Here is a 15,535-nt window from a genome sequence, read left to right as displayed (position 1 = left end):
CTTGTCTCATTCTATCCGTCTCTGTGGCACTGTGTGTGTGTGTGTGTGTGTGTGTGTGTGTGTGTGTGTGTGCGCCAGCCAGGTCGCTGCCATGGCGCCCCAGAAGCTCCGGGCCTTGTTGATCACGGCACCGTGCCCAAGGGTTACCATAGCAACGGCAGTGGCAGAAGACGGGCTTGTGTGTGTCGAAGGAGAACTCTGTGTGTGTGTGTGTGTGTGTGTGTGTGTGTGTGTGTGGGACCAATGTGGTGGGCAGCAGGCTGTGAACTCAGCAGGCCTCTAACTGGGCAGCAGGAGAAAGACGAGCAAGTTAGAGCATAGAGAGCGTCCTTTTTCTTTCTCTCTGTCTGTCTTACTTTTATCTCCTCCTGTCTCCCACTTTCACATGTGTGTTAAAACGCACATTCCGAGTTTGTGGATATACACACTTGTCAGCCCAGACATGAGAACCCACAGCTTGCCTACACTGGGATTTGGGACCAGCACAATGACACAGCACTTCTGCAGGCAGTCATTTAGAATGCTGCGCAGCGCTTCACAGTCAAGTGCAGTTTTGATTGCCAGGTGCAACTGTGAGACCGTTCATTTTATTTTTCTTTTCACGACTGAAATCTGGGGTTCAGCAGGAAACAGGAAATGACTGCAGAGGAAATGAGCCAGCTGCAGGGTCTTGATGAGCTTAACGTGCGCTAAGAACTTGCAGACTTCCTTCACATTTTGCTCAAGTTTGATTTCCTCACAAACAGAGTTTATCGGCAGAGATCGTGATGTCATTTCCCTCTGTTGTCTTGTGTCCCGTCGGCTCCCCAGGCTGCGTTTTCTTGTGTGTTCCATAAAGCGCTTGGCTGCAAGGTTAGGACATATGGCAGCTGAAGCTCTCTGCTATATGAGAAAGAAAAGCAGTTTTCTCTGCTGCTGGGAGTTGCTCTACTACTCTAAATTAGCAAGCAGCTAGAGAGCCACTCCTGCACACTCGGGCTCCGCCGTCAGCATACATCCACCTTCAAACCTTAATACATTCTCATGGTTTTGGACAAAAGACTACTCCTTTGTGCAAACTAAACCAGCCAGGCCCGCTTTTCTCACGGAAGCATCTAAGGTCATCTGAGCTCAAATGTTAAGTTTATTGAGCAATAACAATGTTAGAGGCCCCATCTGAGCGTGTGCAGTCTCTGTAGATTGCCATTAGCCTGATTTTCGTTTCAAGGCTGAACAGGGTAAGCCCGCAAACCCTCATTAGTCGTGCAAGTGATTTTTTTCGCCTCAGTGTTAACTTTTGCTGCCAGCAGGAGTGAATCAGCAGTATATACACGCTGTTGTTTGGGCCACATTATATAGACGTGCATTGAAACGGTCTAATCCCGTCTACTGTACAGAGACAGACGCACGAAACAGGCTCTCAGTGGAGTCTGTTCACAGCAGTAGCAATGTTTTTACTGTGGTTTAAAACAAACAAAGGGATTTGTGACATGGGTAGCCATTTCTTTGGGGGAATAAAGCGAATTGATCTTGTTAGGGTTTACATAGTTCATCACTATTCTCAAACAGTGTGTCTTCAAGCAGTGTTGGCCACTGATAGTGGCGCAGTCGTCTGCTGTGCATCTGACAGCTTCTTTCACCAACAGGTCAGCTGAACTGTCTGACCTCCTGCTGCCTCCCCCATCCACTATGCATACACACACAGGTTACAGTGCTGTCACTGGGTTAGTGTGTGTGTGTGCACTCTCTCTCTCCAAGCTGTTTACCCTCTCTTTTAGTGTTTGGCTTTTTGCCTGTAGCACAGAATCTGCCAAGTACTGAAATCCTCTATGTTTGGGTTCATGTCAAGTCCAGCTACATCATTCCGTCTCTCCTTCCTCATGTCCCATCACCCCATTACTGTTCACTGTTAAAATAAAGGTTTTTTTTTAAGAAAAAAAATCATTTGTTCTTCAAAGTAAACGATAAAGCTTTGACCTCTCATAGAAGTAATTGTTATTGTAAGCGCTACTTGATTTGTATCTTCTTCTGAGTCACTTCCTGACTCATGAAATTGGCTTCAGTTTAAAAAAAAACAAACAAAAAAAGCCTGAAGAAGACTGTTTTAAGCTTTATGTAGTTAAAATTTATAGTATTTGACAGAGAGGCCTTTTCAGTAGAATATAGATTAGTTTTGCTATATTTGCTGCCATAAGCATGTTTTTAAAAAACTCTGCTTGCCTTCTGGTAGTGAGAATTCTTGCTTTAAAATTGGCTTTGAATTACTTTTTTTAACACCCTCAAAGTACACTTATATGTACAGTATGTTGTTTTTTTAATGTTTCCCTTTTGTCGACAAAGCTGTGCTGTGTAAAAACAGCCAGTGCCCAGACAGATGTATGAAGCTCGGTGCTGTGCAGCATGGTCACTTTGACATGATTTGAATAAACTCGATGGCCTCCCTCGTCACCGCAGCAGGAAAAAAAACGACAGGACGGCTGGCTTGTAATGCAAGTGATTCATCCTGCTGAAGGAATAAGGGTTTTTGCAGACGCCGGGCTGATATTGTTTTGACAAGTGGATTACTGTAGTAATAACATCAGGCTGGTGCTGGTAATGCAGACTGCCAGCACACACTGTTCTCTGGCCCGTGAGCGAGTCTGTGCTGTACGCTCTGTTCTGGAGCCTCTGAACTCGGGTGGATACTGGGTTCAGAGAGGATATACCCCCCCCCCTCCCAGTCAGTCTTTTCTCCTCCCTGCACTTCCTTCCTGTCTTCTGAACTCCTCCTCCTCTGACTTCCTTCCTCTCTGGCGTTTAGAGAAGAGGCCATTAACTACAGCCGCTGTACTTTTTTATTTTGCTTGAACTGTAAAAACATGAACTTGAGCTGTGAAAACATCCCCGCCTGTGCACTTCAGAAGAAGTACACCAGCTTTGAGTCAGGCGTCGGCTTTGTGCCGCTTTTACAACAGCAGAAGGCAGAGTATGTGATATTTATCCAGCTGGCTTACAGGAGGGCCTGGTCGACTTGGTTTCCCAGAATGCTTCTCTCTGATTGAAAGCCTCCTCCGTCCCCTCCCTGTGGCTGCTGCGGTGAATGCACAGGCCCAGGCTGGTTACTGGATGAAGCTCCAAAGTAAAGCAGGCAGCCCGACAACTTAACTTTCTGACACTCTGCTTTATTTCACAGAGAGCTGATGCGCCCAACCTGGGGAGTGGGAGTGTCTTCTGGTTTTTTTGGGGGTTTTTTTGACTTACCTTTAATAAATCTTGTACATAGATTCTTGGTATGAAACCTCGTACCACAATGAAGCTGTACTTTAGAGTAAAATACCTTGACAGAAGTTAAATGAATCGATACAGATGTTCATGTTGCCCCATGATTTAAAGCAGGGGTTCACCAGACTTCAACAAGGATCAGTACAACTGAATTGTATTGATATAGCATAGTTTCAGGCAGCTTTATATTGCAAGGTACAACAAGAATGAGGTATGAGCAAGCACTTAAAGACAGTGAGGAGGAAGAACTCCCTTTTAACAGAGACCTCCAGCAGACCTACCTCAGAGAAGGTTCCTTGAGCGAGGTATACAAGTTGGTTTTATCCAAACGGAGAATTTGAATAGATGGATGTCCCCGAACCCAAACTAGGAGCTGGTTCCATATGAGATCACCTGACACCCATTTGACTTTTGGAAACTCTAGCAACCACAAGTAGGCCAGGCTTCCTGCTGTACTGGTATATGGTAGTACAAGGTCTTCGAGCTGAGATGGGCTGTAAGGTTTAGTTTGTCACTCCTTGCCACAGGCTTCCTCCATGATGTTATGTTACCAGGAGATTATTTTTTTTTTTTTTTTTTTTTTTTTTTTTTTTAAAACACCAGTTTCGGCCCTTCATCTCGACTCTCAGCACTCCCCTCACTCTTGCCTGTTAAATATTAGGTGACTCACACTGCGATGAAGAGCTTAATACCTTAGTTTCAAATGTCTGATGTGAGAGGGGTGGGTCATGATTTTCCACTAAGATTGTTATTGAATGTGTCAATTAAATAGTTTGAGAGGGCCGTTTAATGAGGTAAATTTGCTGAATTATACTATTAAATTCATCTGAGCTCACTTCACCACCTCACTTTCATCTCAGAGGGGAACTTGTGGAGCTTCTGTGTCACCGTTGGTTGCAGTACCCACCTCTTTGCTCTTTGGTGGTTAATGTCGGTTGGTTTTGCTGGTTTAGGTTTCATTCCTTCCCACAGTTTTTCTTACTCCCCCCCCATTCACTGTGGTTCTTTCTAGTTGGCCTTGTTCCTCACACTCCTGCCCCGCCTTGTGGCTGCTGTGGTAAAGCAGAGGCAGGTTTGGGTGGGTTTTGCATTTCAGCCCAGCCTCTACTCTAACCCACCATAATGCAGACAAATAAGCCAGGGAGGATTATTAGGCTGGGAAGCCTGAGATAGGTTGGCTCTAACTAGCTCTCTTTCATTTCTGGTTGTCTCCTTCTGTGCTCCTAATTTCAAAGAATTCATAATATATTCTGTTACTGAATGCTTTCCATTTCTTCTTGTTTTTGGATTTTAACACTCTTATTTTTTTCCACCCAGTCTACCCTTGCCATGTCAAAAGCTGTCCAGTTGCATTGTGGGTAATGTGCTCCTCAGATTGCATAGAGCTTTGCTGGGGGGGGGGTCACCAGAATTGAGGCATTGTGGCTGAAATAGCAGAGCGTACATTGTGTCATTGTTCGTACAGAATACACACACACACACACACACACACACACACACACACACACACACACACACACACACACACACACACACACACACACACACAGTGTACAGTGTACTGGATGTCCAGCAGTGAGCAAGCGTGTGAGTCAGAGGTCAGACTGGGTGCCAAGACCAGACAAGGTCAAGACTCCTACTCAGAACAAACCAACAACACACAACAAAAGAGTGTCACACTGCAGACAGGGAGGCAGGCAGGGAGCACAGACAGGGTGGAAGAGAAAGAAGGGAGAGAATCAAAGTAGGAGATGACAAAGAATGAGGGAAATGTGGGGAATGAATGATGGTGGGTGAGGGAAGAATGCAAAGAGATCGATAAAGACAAGAGTTGAAGGACTGCCAGAAGAGGCGTGTAGGCGAGGGAGAGGAGGATGCATGGATGGGGTTAGAGGAAAGATGGAGAAAGTGATGGCGGGTGAGCTGAGATGCAGGCAGGGTTCAAAGACAAGCAAGAAAGCATGAAACAATGAACAAGAGACGGGAGGCAGACGTAAGTGAAAAGCAGCGATCATTGTGTCTCCTGGTGGTGCCCTGATCTGGGAGGTCATCCCACATCAGCTCTGATGCTCGTGTGTGTGTGTGTGTGTGTGTGGCTGTGGTTGTGTGTCACAGAACAGAACACCACAGTTATTCAGTGTCTCCACAAAGGAACCACTGTGTTCTGGGACAGACAGCACACACTGTCTCAACACTCATCTTTTTTGTGATTTGAAGCTTTCCTCTGTATATTCCTCAGGCAGACACACATATATTCATATACTGTGTAAATCACACATACACTCAGCCACTTGGAGATTGACCTGTGCTGCCCTCTGCTGGCGAACACACATTAGAGCAGCTCAGTCGTGGTTCAAATCACTGGTCCTCTTACCGGGAGTTCTGGAGGCTTCATTTTGCATGGTCTCCATCAGCAGAGATTACCTTAGTTATGGAACTGTCCTGGTATCACTTTGCTTTAAATCTGCCTTTTTAACAGCACAGATTTGACGAAGAATGATTAATGTGACTTTTAGGATTCTCGAACTGAAGTAGCTCAGTCAAATTTCAAACTGTCTTCATTTTAGAGCTGAAATAAATGACTTTAAAAGGCCTGCAAATATCCTAATCCTGGATTCAGGTGTTTAGTGTGATGATGGTGCCGTTTATATCACTTTTAAAATGGAAATGGAGGTGTTCACCATCTCTGCTACATCTCTGTGGTCGCATAGCTGTTAGGAAAATTAGTGTTATTTTCAAAAGGCTAATTAGGGATCTACAATCTGGCTCAAAGATCATATGACGATATTTTGGGGTAGAATCACTGCAGGCAGTCTAAATCTCATTTGTGCTCAAGGCCTTAGATGATCAGGTGATGAACATTGTTTCCTGAATACAAATCCTCTCATTACCAAATAAAGCTTTCTGTTTAGTTCTGAAACTCTGACAGGAAGTGCTGATCTTAAGCATTTTTGATCCTCCTACCACGATGCTGATCCACTTGCCGTTGCGATTTGTCCTCCATACCATTTTCTGCATAATGATGTGTAGTACACCCAATGAGAATCTTTGTCATTTTGTCACAACCAGTTAGCAGGAGACTTTAATGATGTCACCTGTGTTGTTCGTCAGCAAAACTAGTCGTATACCAAATTTAAGATCATCCAAGATGCACTTCCTCAGATCCCACTCACCCCTGTAAATAAGCAAGTGATGATCAGATAATGTGATTTTCACTTGAAGGCAGTTTTTAAGATGCGTGTGAAACATTCACAAATCTTATTTCCCTGCATGTGATCCAAGGTTGAATTGTTTTAAAGTGGACAACATTTGGACAGAACATTTGGACAGAACATTTGGACATTGGACAAAACTAAATATTTCAGAGGGTCTGTTTGTGCTCTTAGAAAATCTATTGGGTCTTTTGGAGATGATGCAAATTGGTCTGGAGACCGCATGATTTTTAAAAAAAAAAAAAATTTTTATTTAATTTTTAATGAGTTGTTGTTAAGAGTAGTCATTAACTGCTAAAGTACCTTTAATGTCTAAAAGTTTGATGCTAATCCTCTTCCTCTCTTTCCATGTGTTTATGCAGCTGAACTGGAGTTTGTTCAGATCATCATCATCATCGTTGTGATGACTGTGATGGTGGTGGTGATCATCTGCCTGCTCAACCACTACAAGCTCTCCACCTGGTCTTTCATAACGAGGCAGAGCCAGGCCCGCAGGCATGACCATGCCCTACAACAGGTCAGTGTGGGTGGGTGGGTTTGTGGGCGGGTGGGTGTTTGAGAAACAGGAAGAAAGGGAGAGCTAAAAAGAGACTGTTTGTTTGTGTTGCTTGTATTGAGTGGCTCAGACGGCGCTGTTCTCCCAGCATCCACGCCAGTAACATTTTGATCTAAACTGGTGTGTGTGTGTGTGTGTGTGTGTGTGTGTGTGTGTGTGTGTGTGTGTGTGTGCGCGCGTGCATGTGTGTTCATCTGTTCTCACTGAATGTCCCTGCCTAGTCATTGTGACAGTACATTTCTGTATTTCTGCAGCAGGACAAACATAGCTTACCAGTATGTTCCCAGTAAAGCTGTGCTGAGCTAAATGAATCCTTTTATCCCAGTCTGAGTTTCTGTCCCAGTTTCAGCGAGGTAACGGCTTCGCGCGCGTCTGTTAGATGAACTTGCTGAATTGGTTTCTTCAGAGCCAGACTCTGTCAGGCCTTGATGTTTAATTCACTACAGCGCCGTCTAGACAGCAGCCGCTCTGCCCCCGTACTGACATGTACACTCTGGGACAAACACACATGCACATACACACACAGTTTATTTACGTGCATTGAAATAGACGCAGGCTCAAAACATGATGCATTATGGATCCATAAACATATTCAGCCTAATGATTTGTCAGCTTTGGTGTACTGTTACCAATAATTTGAATATTAGTGTTCAGCTAATAAGCTCTGCTTTTTGATTTCTTCTGCCACTCTGTGCTGTGTATCATTCAATCAAAGCGAGGTACAAAGCAACATCAGAAAGAAACAAGCCCACTGAATGCAGATTGGAAGAATAGCTGATGGCCTTTACCCCTAAAAGATGCATGAATAAACAGTATTTATGCATGTTTATGCTTCTCATGTTGCCCCCCAACAACCCTGCCCCCCCCCCCCGCTAAATGTTGTTGACTGTGCTGTCTGAGAAAAGATCCTCCAGTCAAATGTAGATGAAGGGGAAACTGCAATTATTTGACAGTTGTGTTTATTTGTTGTAGCTTTTATCCTGCCTATTTTTAAGATGGAGCCTTCTGTCTTTTGTTGTGCTCCCAAACAGGGCAGAATTTTGGGTTTGAAGCCATCAGGCATTTCTCAGTGCTGCTGTTTCATCTTTTGTGTCCTCATTAAGTCGTTACTTTTTGGGTGTTTTTTTTTTGTTTGTTTGTTTGTTTGTTTTGTTTTGTTTTTTGTTTTGTTTTTTAAAATTCATGCTTTCTTCTTCTTTTCCTTTTTTTTTGTTCTTTACCTGTAAAGTAAGAAAGTTCGTTAATGGTGTCACATCAAAATCCTTCTCAGACACAGCAAACAGCAAGCAGTAATGACTGCAGACTTCTAAAGCATTACACATATTCTCCCTAGAGCCCAGCCCCAGCTCATCCTCAGTATCCAGCACTGGATATCTGGGCATATGTTTGGTCAGCTCAGATTCTTATTGTTGTATCGGGAGCTGCTCACCTGGACAGGCTACGTGATGACACCATTTTTACATTTTCTTTTACATGTATTTTTCTCAGGCTGGACCAGTCCTATTTATGCATCTCCAGTAAAATGTTGTTTTTGTTGCTAACCTGAGCATCCCACTGAAGCACAAACACAACAATCTTCAACCCACCCGGGGACTTTTTGAACCTTTGCCTTCCTCTTTGTTTGTGTCTCGATGTGCAGGACGGGTGCCTGTGGCCTTCAGACAGCGGCTCTCGGCAAGGTGCCTCAGAGGTAAGACCACCACACTGACCCCCGATAAACACATTCAGCTAATGCCGCATGTTATAGGAACTGAGTGCTCAGCTGAATGAAACTTCACTTTTCCACAATGAAACCTGCTTGGGTTTAGTGGACCTAGTATTTGCAGTTGGAGATTTCTAATCCACAGTTTGTGTTTTTATAATGGTGCACATTGAAAACTTTGTTCCTATTGAGAACTGAGTATTGCTTTGGCTACACTTGTTATGTGTAAACTTGATGAAAAATGCTTACAAATATTGAATTTCAGTAGATTCAGCAAGTTCTTACTAAAATTACTGCTAGTTTGGCTGTCTGCAGGCTCCTGAGTGTTTAGACTCTAACCAGTTAAGTTACTATGATAAGGTTGTTGGTCTTTTCTCTCTGAGCATTGGATCTGGAAACAGCTGTGATCCTTGGAAACATTTTCTGTCAGAAATTTCCTTGAATTGCAGGAGCTTTTAGAAATTCTCAAACCTTTAACAAAGTAAGGTATAAAGAACTAAATAGAGACAATGACTCTTGTCAGCATTGCAACTATAAGGAAACAATGAACACATAAAACAGCACTTTTTAAAAAAAATAAAAGAACACAGTTACACTGATGGTCTCTCCAAACAAACAAAAAACTATGAACGTGCAATGATGATGTCACCAAATATTCAGCCCAGCACGGTATCCTTCCTCAGTACAGATTTTGTCTGTAGGCAGAGTGCGTAGAAGAGTGTAGAGGTATTGTTAACTGCGACGTATGGCTGAATAAATTTTGATAATCTGACACATTTATTGCAGCTGCATCTCAGTCAGAATCACAGTGTGACCACCTGGACTCGGTTCATTTGGTTAGGCTGCTAAATTAGTTTCTTGCCTGGTTTTTAGGGAAGCAATTTAAATATTAATAAAAACCTCATTGGCAGCTCTGGTTATGGGTTAATTCAGTGTTTGTCCTTGTGGAAAAACCAAGTGATCTTTAAAGGCTTACAATCAGGTGCTCTCTGCTGCTGAATATTTTATTTTCAAGTAGCTGCAGCCCTTACAAATAAACACAACAAATCCAAACCCCCCCAAAATTCATACCTTTTTATCAAACTAAAATGCTATGAAAAGAACATAGATGATAAAAGTGCATTTAACAGTTTGGCATTCAGAGTCGGTATAGAGAAAAGTGCAGTGTGTAAAAATGGTAATTAAAAGGAATAAAACAGAGAAAGGAGACCTGAACCCACTCAGGGATGGCTTTTTGTCTAATCTCCACGCTCTGCTCGCCCCGTTATAAAAGACATCCATTTCCTCTCAGCTTCTCTTTGTGTCTTTGTTGGCTTATTTATCAGCGCTTGCCCTTGTAGAATTGTTTGGCGGTGCAGTCAGGGCCCAGAGAGCCTGACATGTGCATTTTTTTGCTTGCTGGTAAATATTTGATCGTGCAGGAATTGGAGCTCACACACTGTGTTGCAATGGGTATGCCTGGCACTGTACTCCAAAACAAGATCAAAATTGGCATGTTCTCAAAGACTCGTGAATACAAAAGCACAAACAAATGCCAGTATACTCATTGTGACTGGTGATCTGATCTCTTAATTGCGTTGATGCCAGATGGAGGAGCTTCCGAGTCAGGGTTGGAAGAGACGAGCTGGGTTGAAAGACTGCTGGAAAGTCACATGGTAGTATTGATTAGTTGGAGATAATAGTATATTGAGGCTGTGTGAAAGTTTTGGCTGGCAAGTGTGGATGCACTTTGGCAGTTTGTACTGGCTTATAGCACCAAGTCGGATTTATAGTGCCCCAGTATTTATGCGACAGATAGAGAGAGATCGAGGCGCCCAGAGAGACCCGGAAACGAAGGAAAAGGCCACGGAGAGACGAACGCAGAGGGAGACGCAGCCACTGAGTGTGGGTGGCTGATGGATGCAGGGATGGGGGCTGAGTGAGTGTTTGTGTGGCGGGGCGGGGGTTGGATGGTTTTTGGTGCGTCATTAATCAGCAACACCTCCCCTGACACTGTCTAGACAGACGTCTGAGAGCTGCCCCGCTCTGCTGCGCTCTGCTCCCTCTATCAGCTCCACACCTTTCTCCCCCCGCCGTCTGTCTATTTGTCTATCTCTGTCCTTTCTCTCTCTGCCTTCAGCTCTTTTTCCCTTCTCGCTTTTTATCTCCCTGCCTCTTTCTTCTCCTCCTTTCATTTCTGTGCTCTTTCTTTCTCTCTCCTTATCTCAGTAGCCTTTCCTTTTAATCCTTTCAGTTCCACTCTTTCCCTCACTCCGTCTCTCCATTTCAATTGCCCTGATCCTCTAACACCCCCCCCGTCTGTTGTTCTCTCCACCCAGACTGCCTTGTCAGTGGGGGTTGGCTATTAGAGCCGCAGTCACTAATTGAAATGGGTTCCCTCTGATAATGACTCGACACAGTGGAAATGTGCGGAATTGGATAGAAATGTGAGAAATGAAGAAATGGATCATGCCGTCACAGTCTGAAGAGTTAATTGAGGTGAAGATCTCTGACAAAAGCTGGTGGATGAACCGGTGTGCTGAATGTTTTTCTGTTTGAGTGCGGGCTCCTTTCTTCCTCTTTACTGTAATTACATTGTAATGTCTGTCACAGCTAATTGGTGGCACGCTGGCGTGTGCTGTTGCTGCACCAGGATCATCATTCATTTTAAATATGCAGCGTCGTAACCATACTTCACTGTACGGAGGCTCATCTCCCAGGAAAAGCTTGCATGAAATCGGCGTATACAGAAATGATTGTTATGCAGAAAGCATCATGTGACTTGCCATGAGGCTATAAGTGGTTTACACTGTGACCTAAACAGAATAAATATCAAATAAAGGCTGTGTGCAGGGTAAGGACAGAACTGCTAAACTGTTAACAGACTCTGGGTATGACTCTAAAAATTACAGGTAATGAATTGGGACGGATGAATAATCACAGATAAGTCACTTGACAAATAAAATGAGAAACACTTGTTGCTTCCAGCCTCATTGCTCCTTTGATAGATTTGGATTTTGGATTGCAGGCCAGATGTGATCAGTAGTTTTTGCTGCTACAGTGTCATTAACTCACAAGGCTGACTGGTCATGAAAATGATTTTAATGATTTAAAAATAAGATTTTTAACGATCAGCTGCTCTCAAGATGAATTATTCCCAAAAACTCAAACAGAAGTTTTGTAGATAAAACAGTGACTCTGAGTTCATTGCACTGAACATCAGTTTGAGTGTTTGGTCATTTTCACAATGCATGTGTATCAGAAAGATACTGGTATTAAGACTGTGATCGGTTTCCTGTTGATGCTAGCCAGCTCACAACCAACCTTTTATCTCGTGGATGTCCATTCACTTCTGTCTCGCTCTCTCTCAGGTGTTATATGCTCCGCAGGCGAGGGATCGCTTCACCGCTCCCTCCTTCATGCAGCGTGACCGCTTCAGCCGCTTCCAGCCCACCTACCCCTACCTGCAGCATCAGATTGACCTGCCGCCCACCATTTCTCTGTCGGACGGGGAGGAACCACCGCCGTACCAGGGACCCTGCACCCTCCAGCTCCGTGACCCTGAGCAGCAGATGGAGCTGAACCGCGAGTCGGTGAGGGCACCGCCCAACCGGACCATCTACGACAGTGACTTGATCGACATGGGAGGAGGCGGGAGTCTAGGAGGGGTAGGGGGAGGAGGGGCGGGGATGGGGGGCGGCGGCCCGAGGCCGCCCAGCAGTAACTCGGGCATCAGTGCCGCCAACTCCAGCAGCCACGGGCGTATGGAGGGCCCCCCGCCAGCATACAGCGAGGTGATAGGCCACTACCCTGGCTCAGCATTCTTTCTACACCAGCACAGCAATAACCAGAGGGTGGGGAGGCCGGGGGGGCTAGGGAGCAGGACGATCCAGCAGCAGAGCCAATCAGAAAGCACAATTGTACCTGCCAAGGCCAAGGACGGCCAACCAGAGGACTTGGTGTGAAGAAACAGGGAGGGGAGAGGTAGGGCCACCCACCCCAGACTGAGAACTGTGTCTCTCGTTCACCCCAGACCTCTTGTAAGCCGGGGTCTCTCTTATCGCTCTGTCTCTCACGTCCTCTCTCCACACTCCCATGCACAAACACACCAACCTTAGCTACAGAAACGAGCAAAGAGAGGAACCAACAACTGATTTCATTTCATCCACGCGCTAGCACTGCTGGGACAGGATGTACGCACTGTGTCCAGACTTTTTTTTTCCTCCTTATTTTAAGAAAGAACCACACTGCTAGCACAGATTGAAACAGTTTTCTCTTTCACCCCCCCCCCCCCACTCCCCTGGTGGTGATACCACTGTCCCCAGGAACTGAGGAGGATCAGTTTTGGGTTTTTTTTTTCTGTTTTTTTTTTTCTTCTTTCTTCATTGTTTTTCTGTTTTTGGACCGGGATCTGTGCACAAAGCGAGAACTGAGAATCAAGGACTTTACAGAGAACACAACGAAACAAGAGACTCACAAACCCAAATCTTAGTGCCAAGGTTCACAAGGAAGCAAAACAAAGCGGGGGGAATGACTTGTTTTAACATTGAAACCACAAAAGAAACGTTATCTCAAAGTTGCACTATCTTTTTGTTGTAAAAGAGAAGAGGGAAATGATGTTATGTTATAACAGTGATGTTTTTAATTTCCTGTTTTGTTTGTTTGTTTGTTTTTTGGCCTTTTTGTGAATGGACTGATTGACTGAACTTTGGCTCCAAAGTTGTTTTAAACAGTTGGGAGCAAAAACAAAAAATCAAAACAAAAAACCCAACAACAACAACAAAAAAACAACAAAAAAACAAACAAGTATTATAAGCTTATGTCCTTCCTTTTATGAAAACCGCAAGAAATCCTTGTACCCAGCCTAAACATCTCTGTCTGCTTACACCACAGGCACAGTGAGACTTAGTAAGAGAATAACCTGTACTGCTTCATGTCTGCGTTCACATCATGGGGAGAGGTGGGGGTAATCTGCCTCATGAGCAGCTGCTGGATTGATGGCGTGTTATAACAAACCACCAGAGGAAGTGAGCAAAGATTAGAGTCCTAAACACAGCTTGGCTGGATTCAGTGGGATCCAGGCTCAGGTTTGTGAGATATCAGCCCAGCTGCTTTGATATCAAGTTAAAAAAAGCCCTCAGCCTCTGTCTAGCAGCGTGGTCAGAGCAGATTCTTCTCATTTCAAATCTACCCCGTCTGCTGAGCACCTGATGTTTCCTCTCACCCCCCTTCCCTGCATCCAGGTCCACCGCCCTTCCCCAAATGCTCGTCTCAGACATCTTGCACAGTGCATTCTGCCAACAGCCACCACACTGAACTGGAACCCACACAGAAAAACGCAAAATATGCGAAGAAGAAGAAGGAGGGGGGAAAAAAGAAGGCTCGGCTCTCCATCTTCACGTTTCTAAAGCCACAAAAGAATGACACAAAGTGAAGATTCCTGTCTGCGTCTGTCAGCACAGAGATCAGGTTTTTAAAGGAAAACTGTCTGTGGTCAAAGTCAAAGGGCTATGGGAGGCTCCTTTTTGTAAAAGAAACACAGAAAAAAACCTTTTTGAAAATCTAGCCTTTTTCTCTGCTCATCGTTGCCTTCTCCTCTGCTCTTGCGCTTTATCTGTCTCTCTTTCCTGTTTGCGCCAGTCCCCCTCCCCCCTTTTCTAACAGTGCGTCTCCGGTAAACACTGTTCATCATCACTCCTTCCATCCATCCGTGTGCAGAAAAAGTGCGATCAAATGATGCAGAGTCCGCCGAGCCCTTTAAAGTGGAGACTGGAGTGGAGTCCTCATTCGGCAGCGAGCTGGTGCAGCCCTCTCCTCACTGTATAAGTGTGTACACGTGTGCGTTTGTTGGTCAGACCTTTTAACAACACAGAAAAGCACTTAATGCTCCTGCAGGAGTTTTGTGTGTGTGTGTGTGTGTGTGTGTGTGTGTGTGTGTGTGATTGTAACTGAATGATTTATTAACTGACTCCTTTGAGTTTAAACATTCAAGGACATATTACTTCTTTAACACAGCTTCAGTTCAGCTTTCATTGGAATACAGTCGAGTGTCTTTCTTAAAAAGACAGAAATGCTCCTTGTTTGATTGTCACAGTGCAGAGGTGACATCACAGTGAGCCTCAGGAAAAGCCCAGCTGTGATGATGATGATGTGAGTCTGTTCCATACTACGTACTGGTTCCAGGCATGCTAGCAGTACAGCCTCAGCACGTCGGCGTGCACGGGGGACATGCTTGTTTTCTTAGTGAAGTACAGTCTTTATAGTTAAATCCTTGAAAAACAAAAGCTCTGCTTTCGTTGTAGGATCAGAGGACAAGGCTGTATGAATTTGATGTTTTTCCTACTCTCAGCAAATCTCATGAAAAGTGTCTAAATGCTTTGACCTCCTCACCCCGTCTGTAGCACTCAGCACCAGTTCCATTCATTTCTGCTGAAGAGACAATATTTAAAAGATGCATTTGGCTCAAGGTTAAATTAGTGTGTTTCTTGTTAATGCCAAAATCCATCGTCGAAGAGCAATCTCTTTCACAGTCCACTGTTGTCACGATTTTAAAGCTCTGTACGTGGGAGTCATTATGACAGGTCTGTTAGTGAACCTTTTAAAAAAAAAAAAAAAAAAAAAAAAAATCCAACCAGTGTTTTTCAGCGTGAGGCTCACAGGGAGGTGGGTGTAGCACCTGGACGCTGCACACGTGGCTCTAGTTAGAGTTGAACTGGTTGAGGACTATTTTTAGCTCGAACACATTTGGTGCTCTAGTGGGCACTAGCACCCACAGGAAGGCTGCGTGAGTCCATATCCATATAAACGGCTGCGTGCTCCTGGTAATGAAGGAACATGCTGCCCGGT

The 15,535-nt window shown here is 44.5% G+C and overlaps 1 protein-coding gene across 4 annotated transcripts in view; it reads left to right on the top strand.

Moving 5' to 3' along the window:
- Window positions 1–15,315, top strand: part of ldlrad4b (low density lipoprotein receptor class A domain containing 4b) — a 236,280-nt gene extending 220,965 nt beyond the window's left edge. For all 4 annotated transcript variants that reach the window (XM_005456782.4, XM_025911399.1, XM_019364464.2 and 1 more), the window contains 3 exons: window positions 6,815–6,969; window positions 8,648–8,698; window positions 12,061–15,315. In XM_005456782.4, the coding sequence (XP_005456839.1) occupies window positions 6,815–6,969; window positions 8,648–8,698; window positions 12,061–12,654 (800 nt within the window). In that variant the 3' untranslated portion in view covers window positions 12,655–15,315. The remainder of the gene's footprint in view (window positions 1–6,814; window positions 6,970–8,647; window positions 8,699–12,060) is intronic.
- The last annotated feature ends 220 nt before the right edge of the window (window positions 15,316–15,535 follow it).

The sequence above is a fragment of the Oreochromis niloticus genome, linkage group LG11 (genome assembly GCF_001858045.2).
Source record: "Oreochromis niloticus isolate F11D_XX linkage group LG11, O_niloticus_UMD_NMBU, whole genome shotgun sequence".
NCBI lineage: Eukaryota > Metazoa > Chordata > Actinopteri > Cichliformes > Cichlidae > Oreochromis > Oreochromis niloticus.
This window is presented reverse-complemented; position numbering and strand designations above follow the sequence as displayed.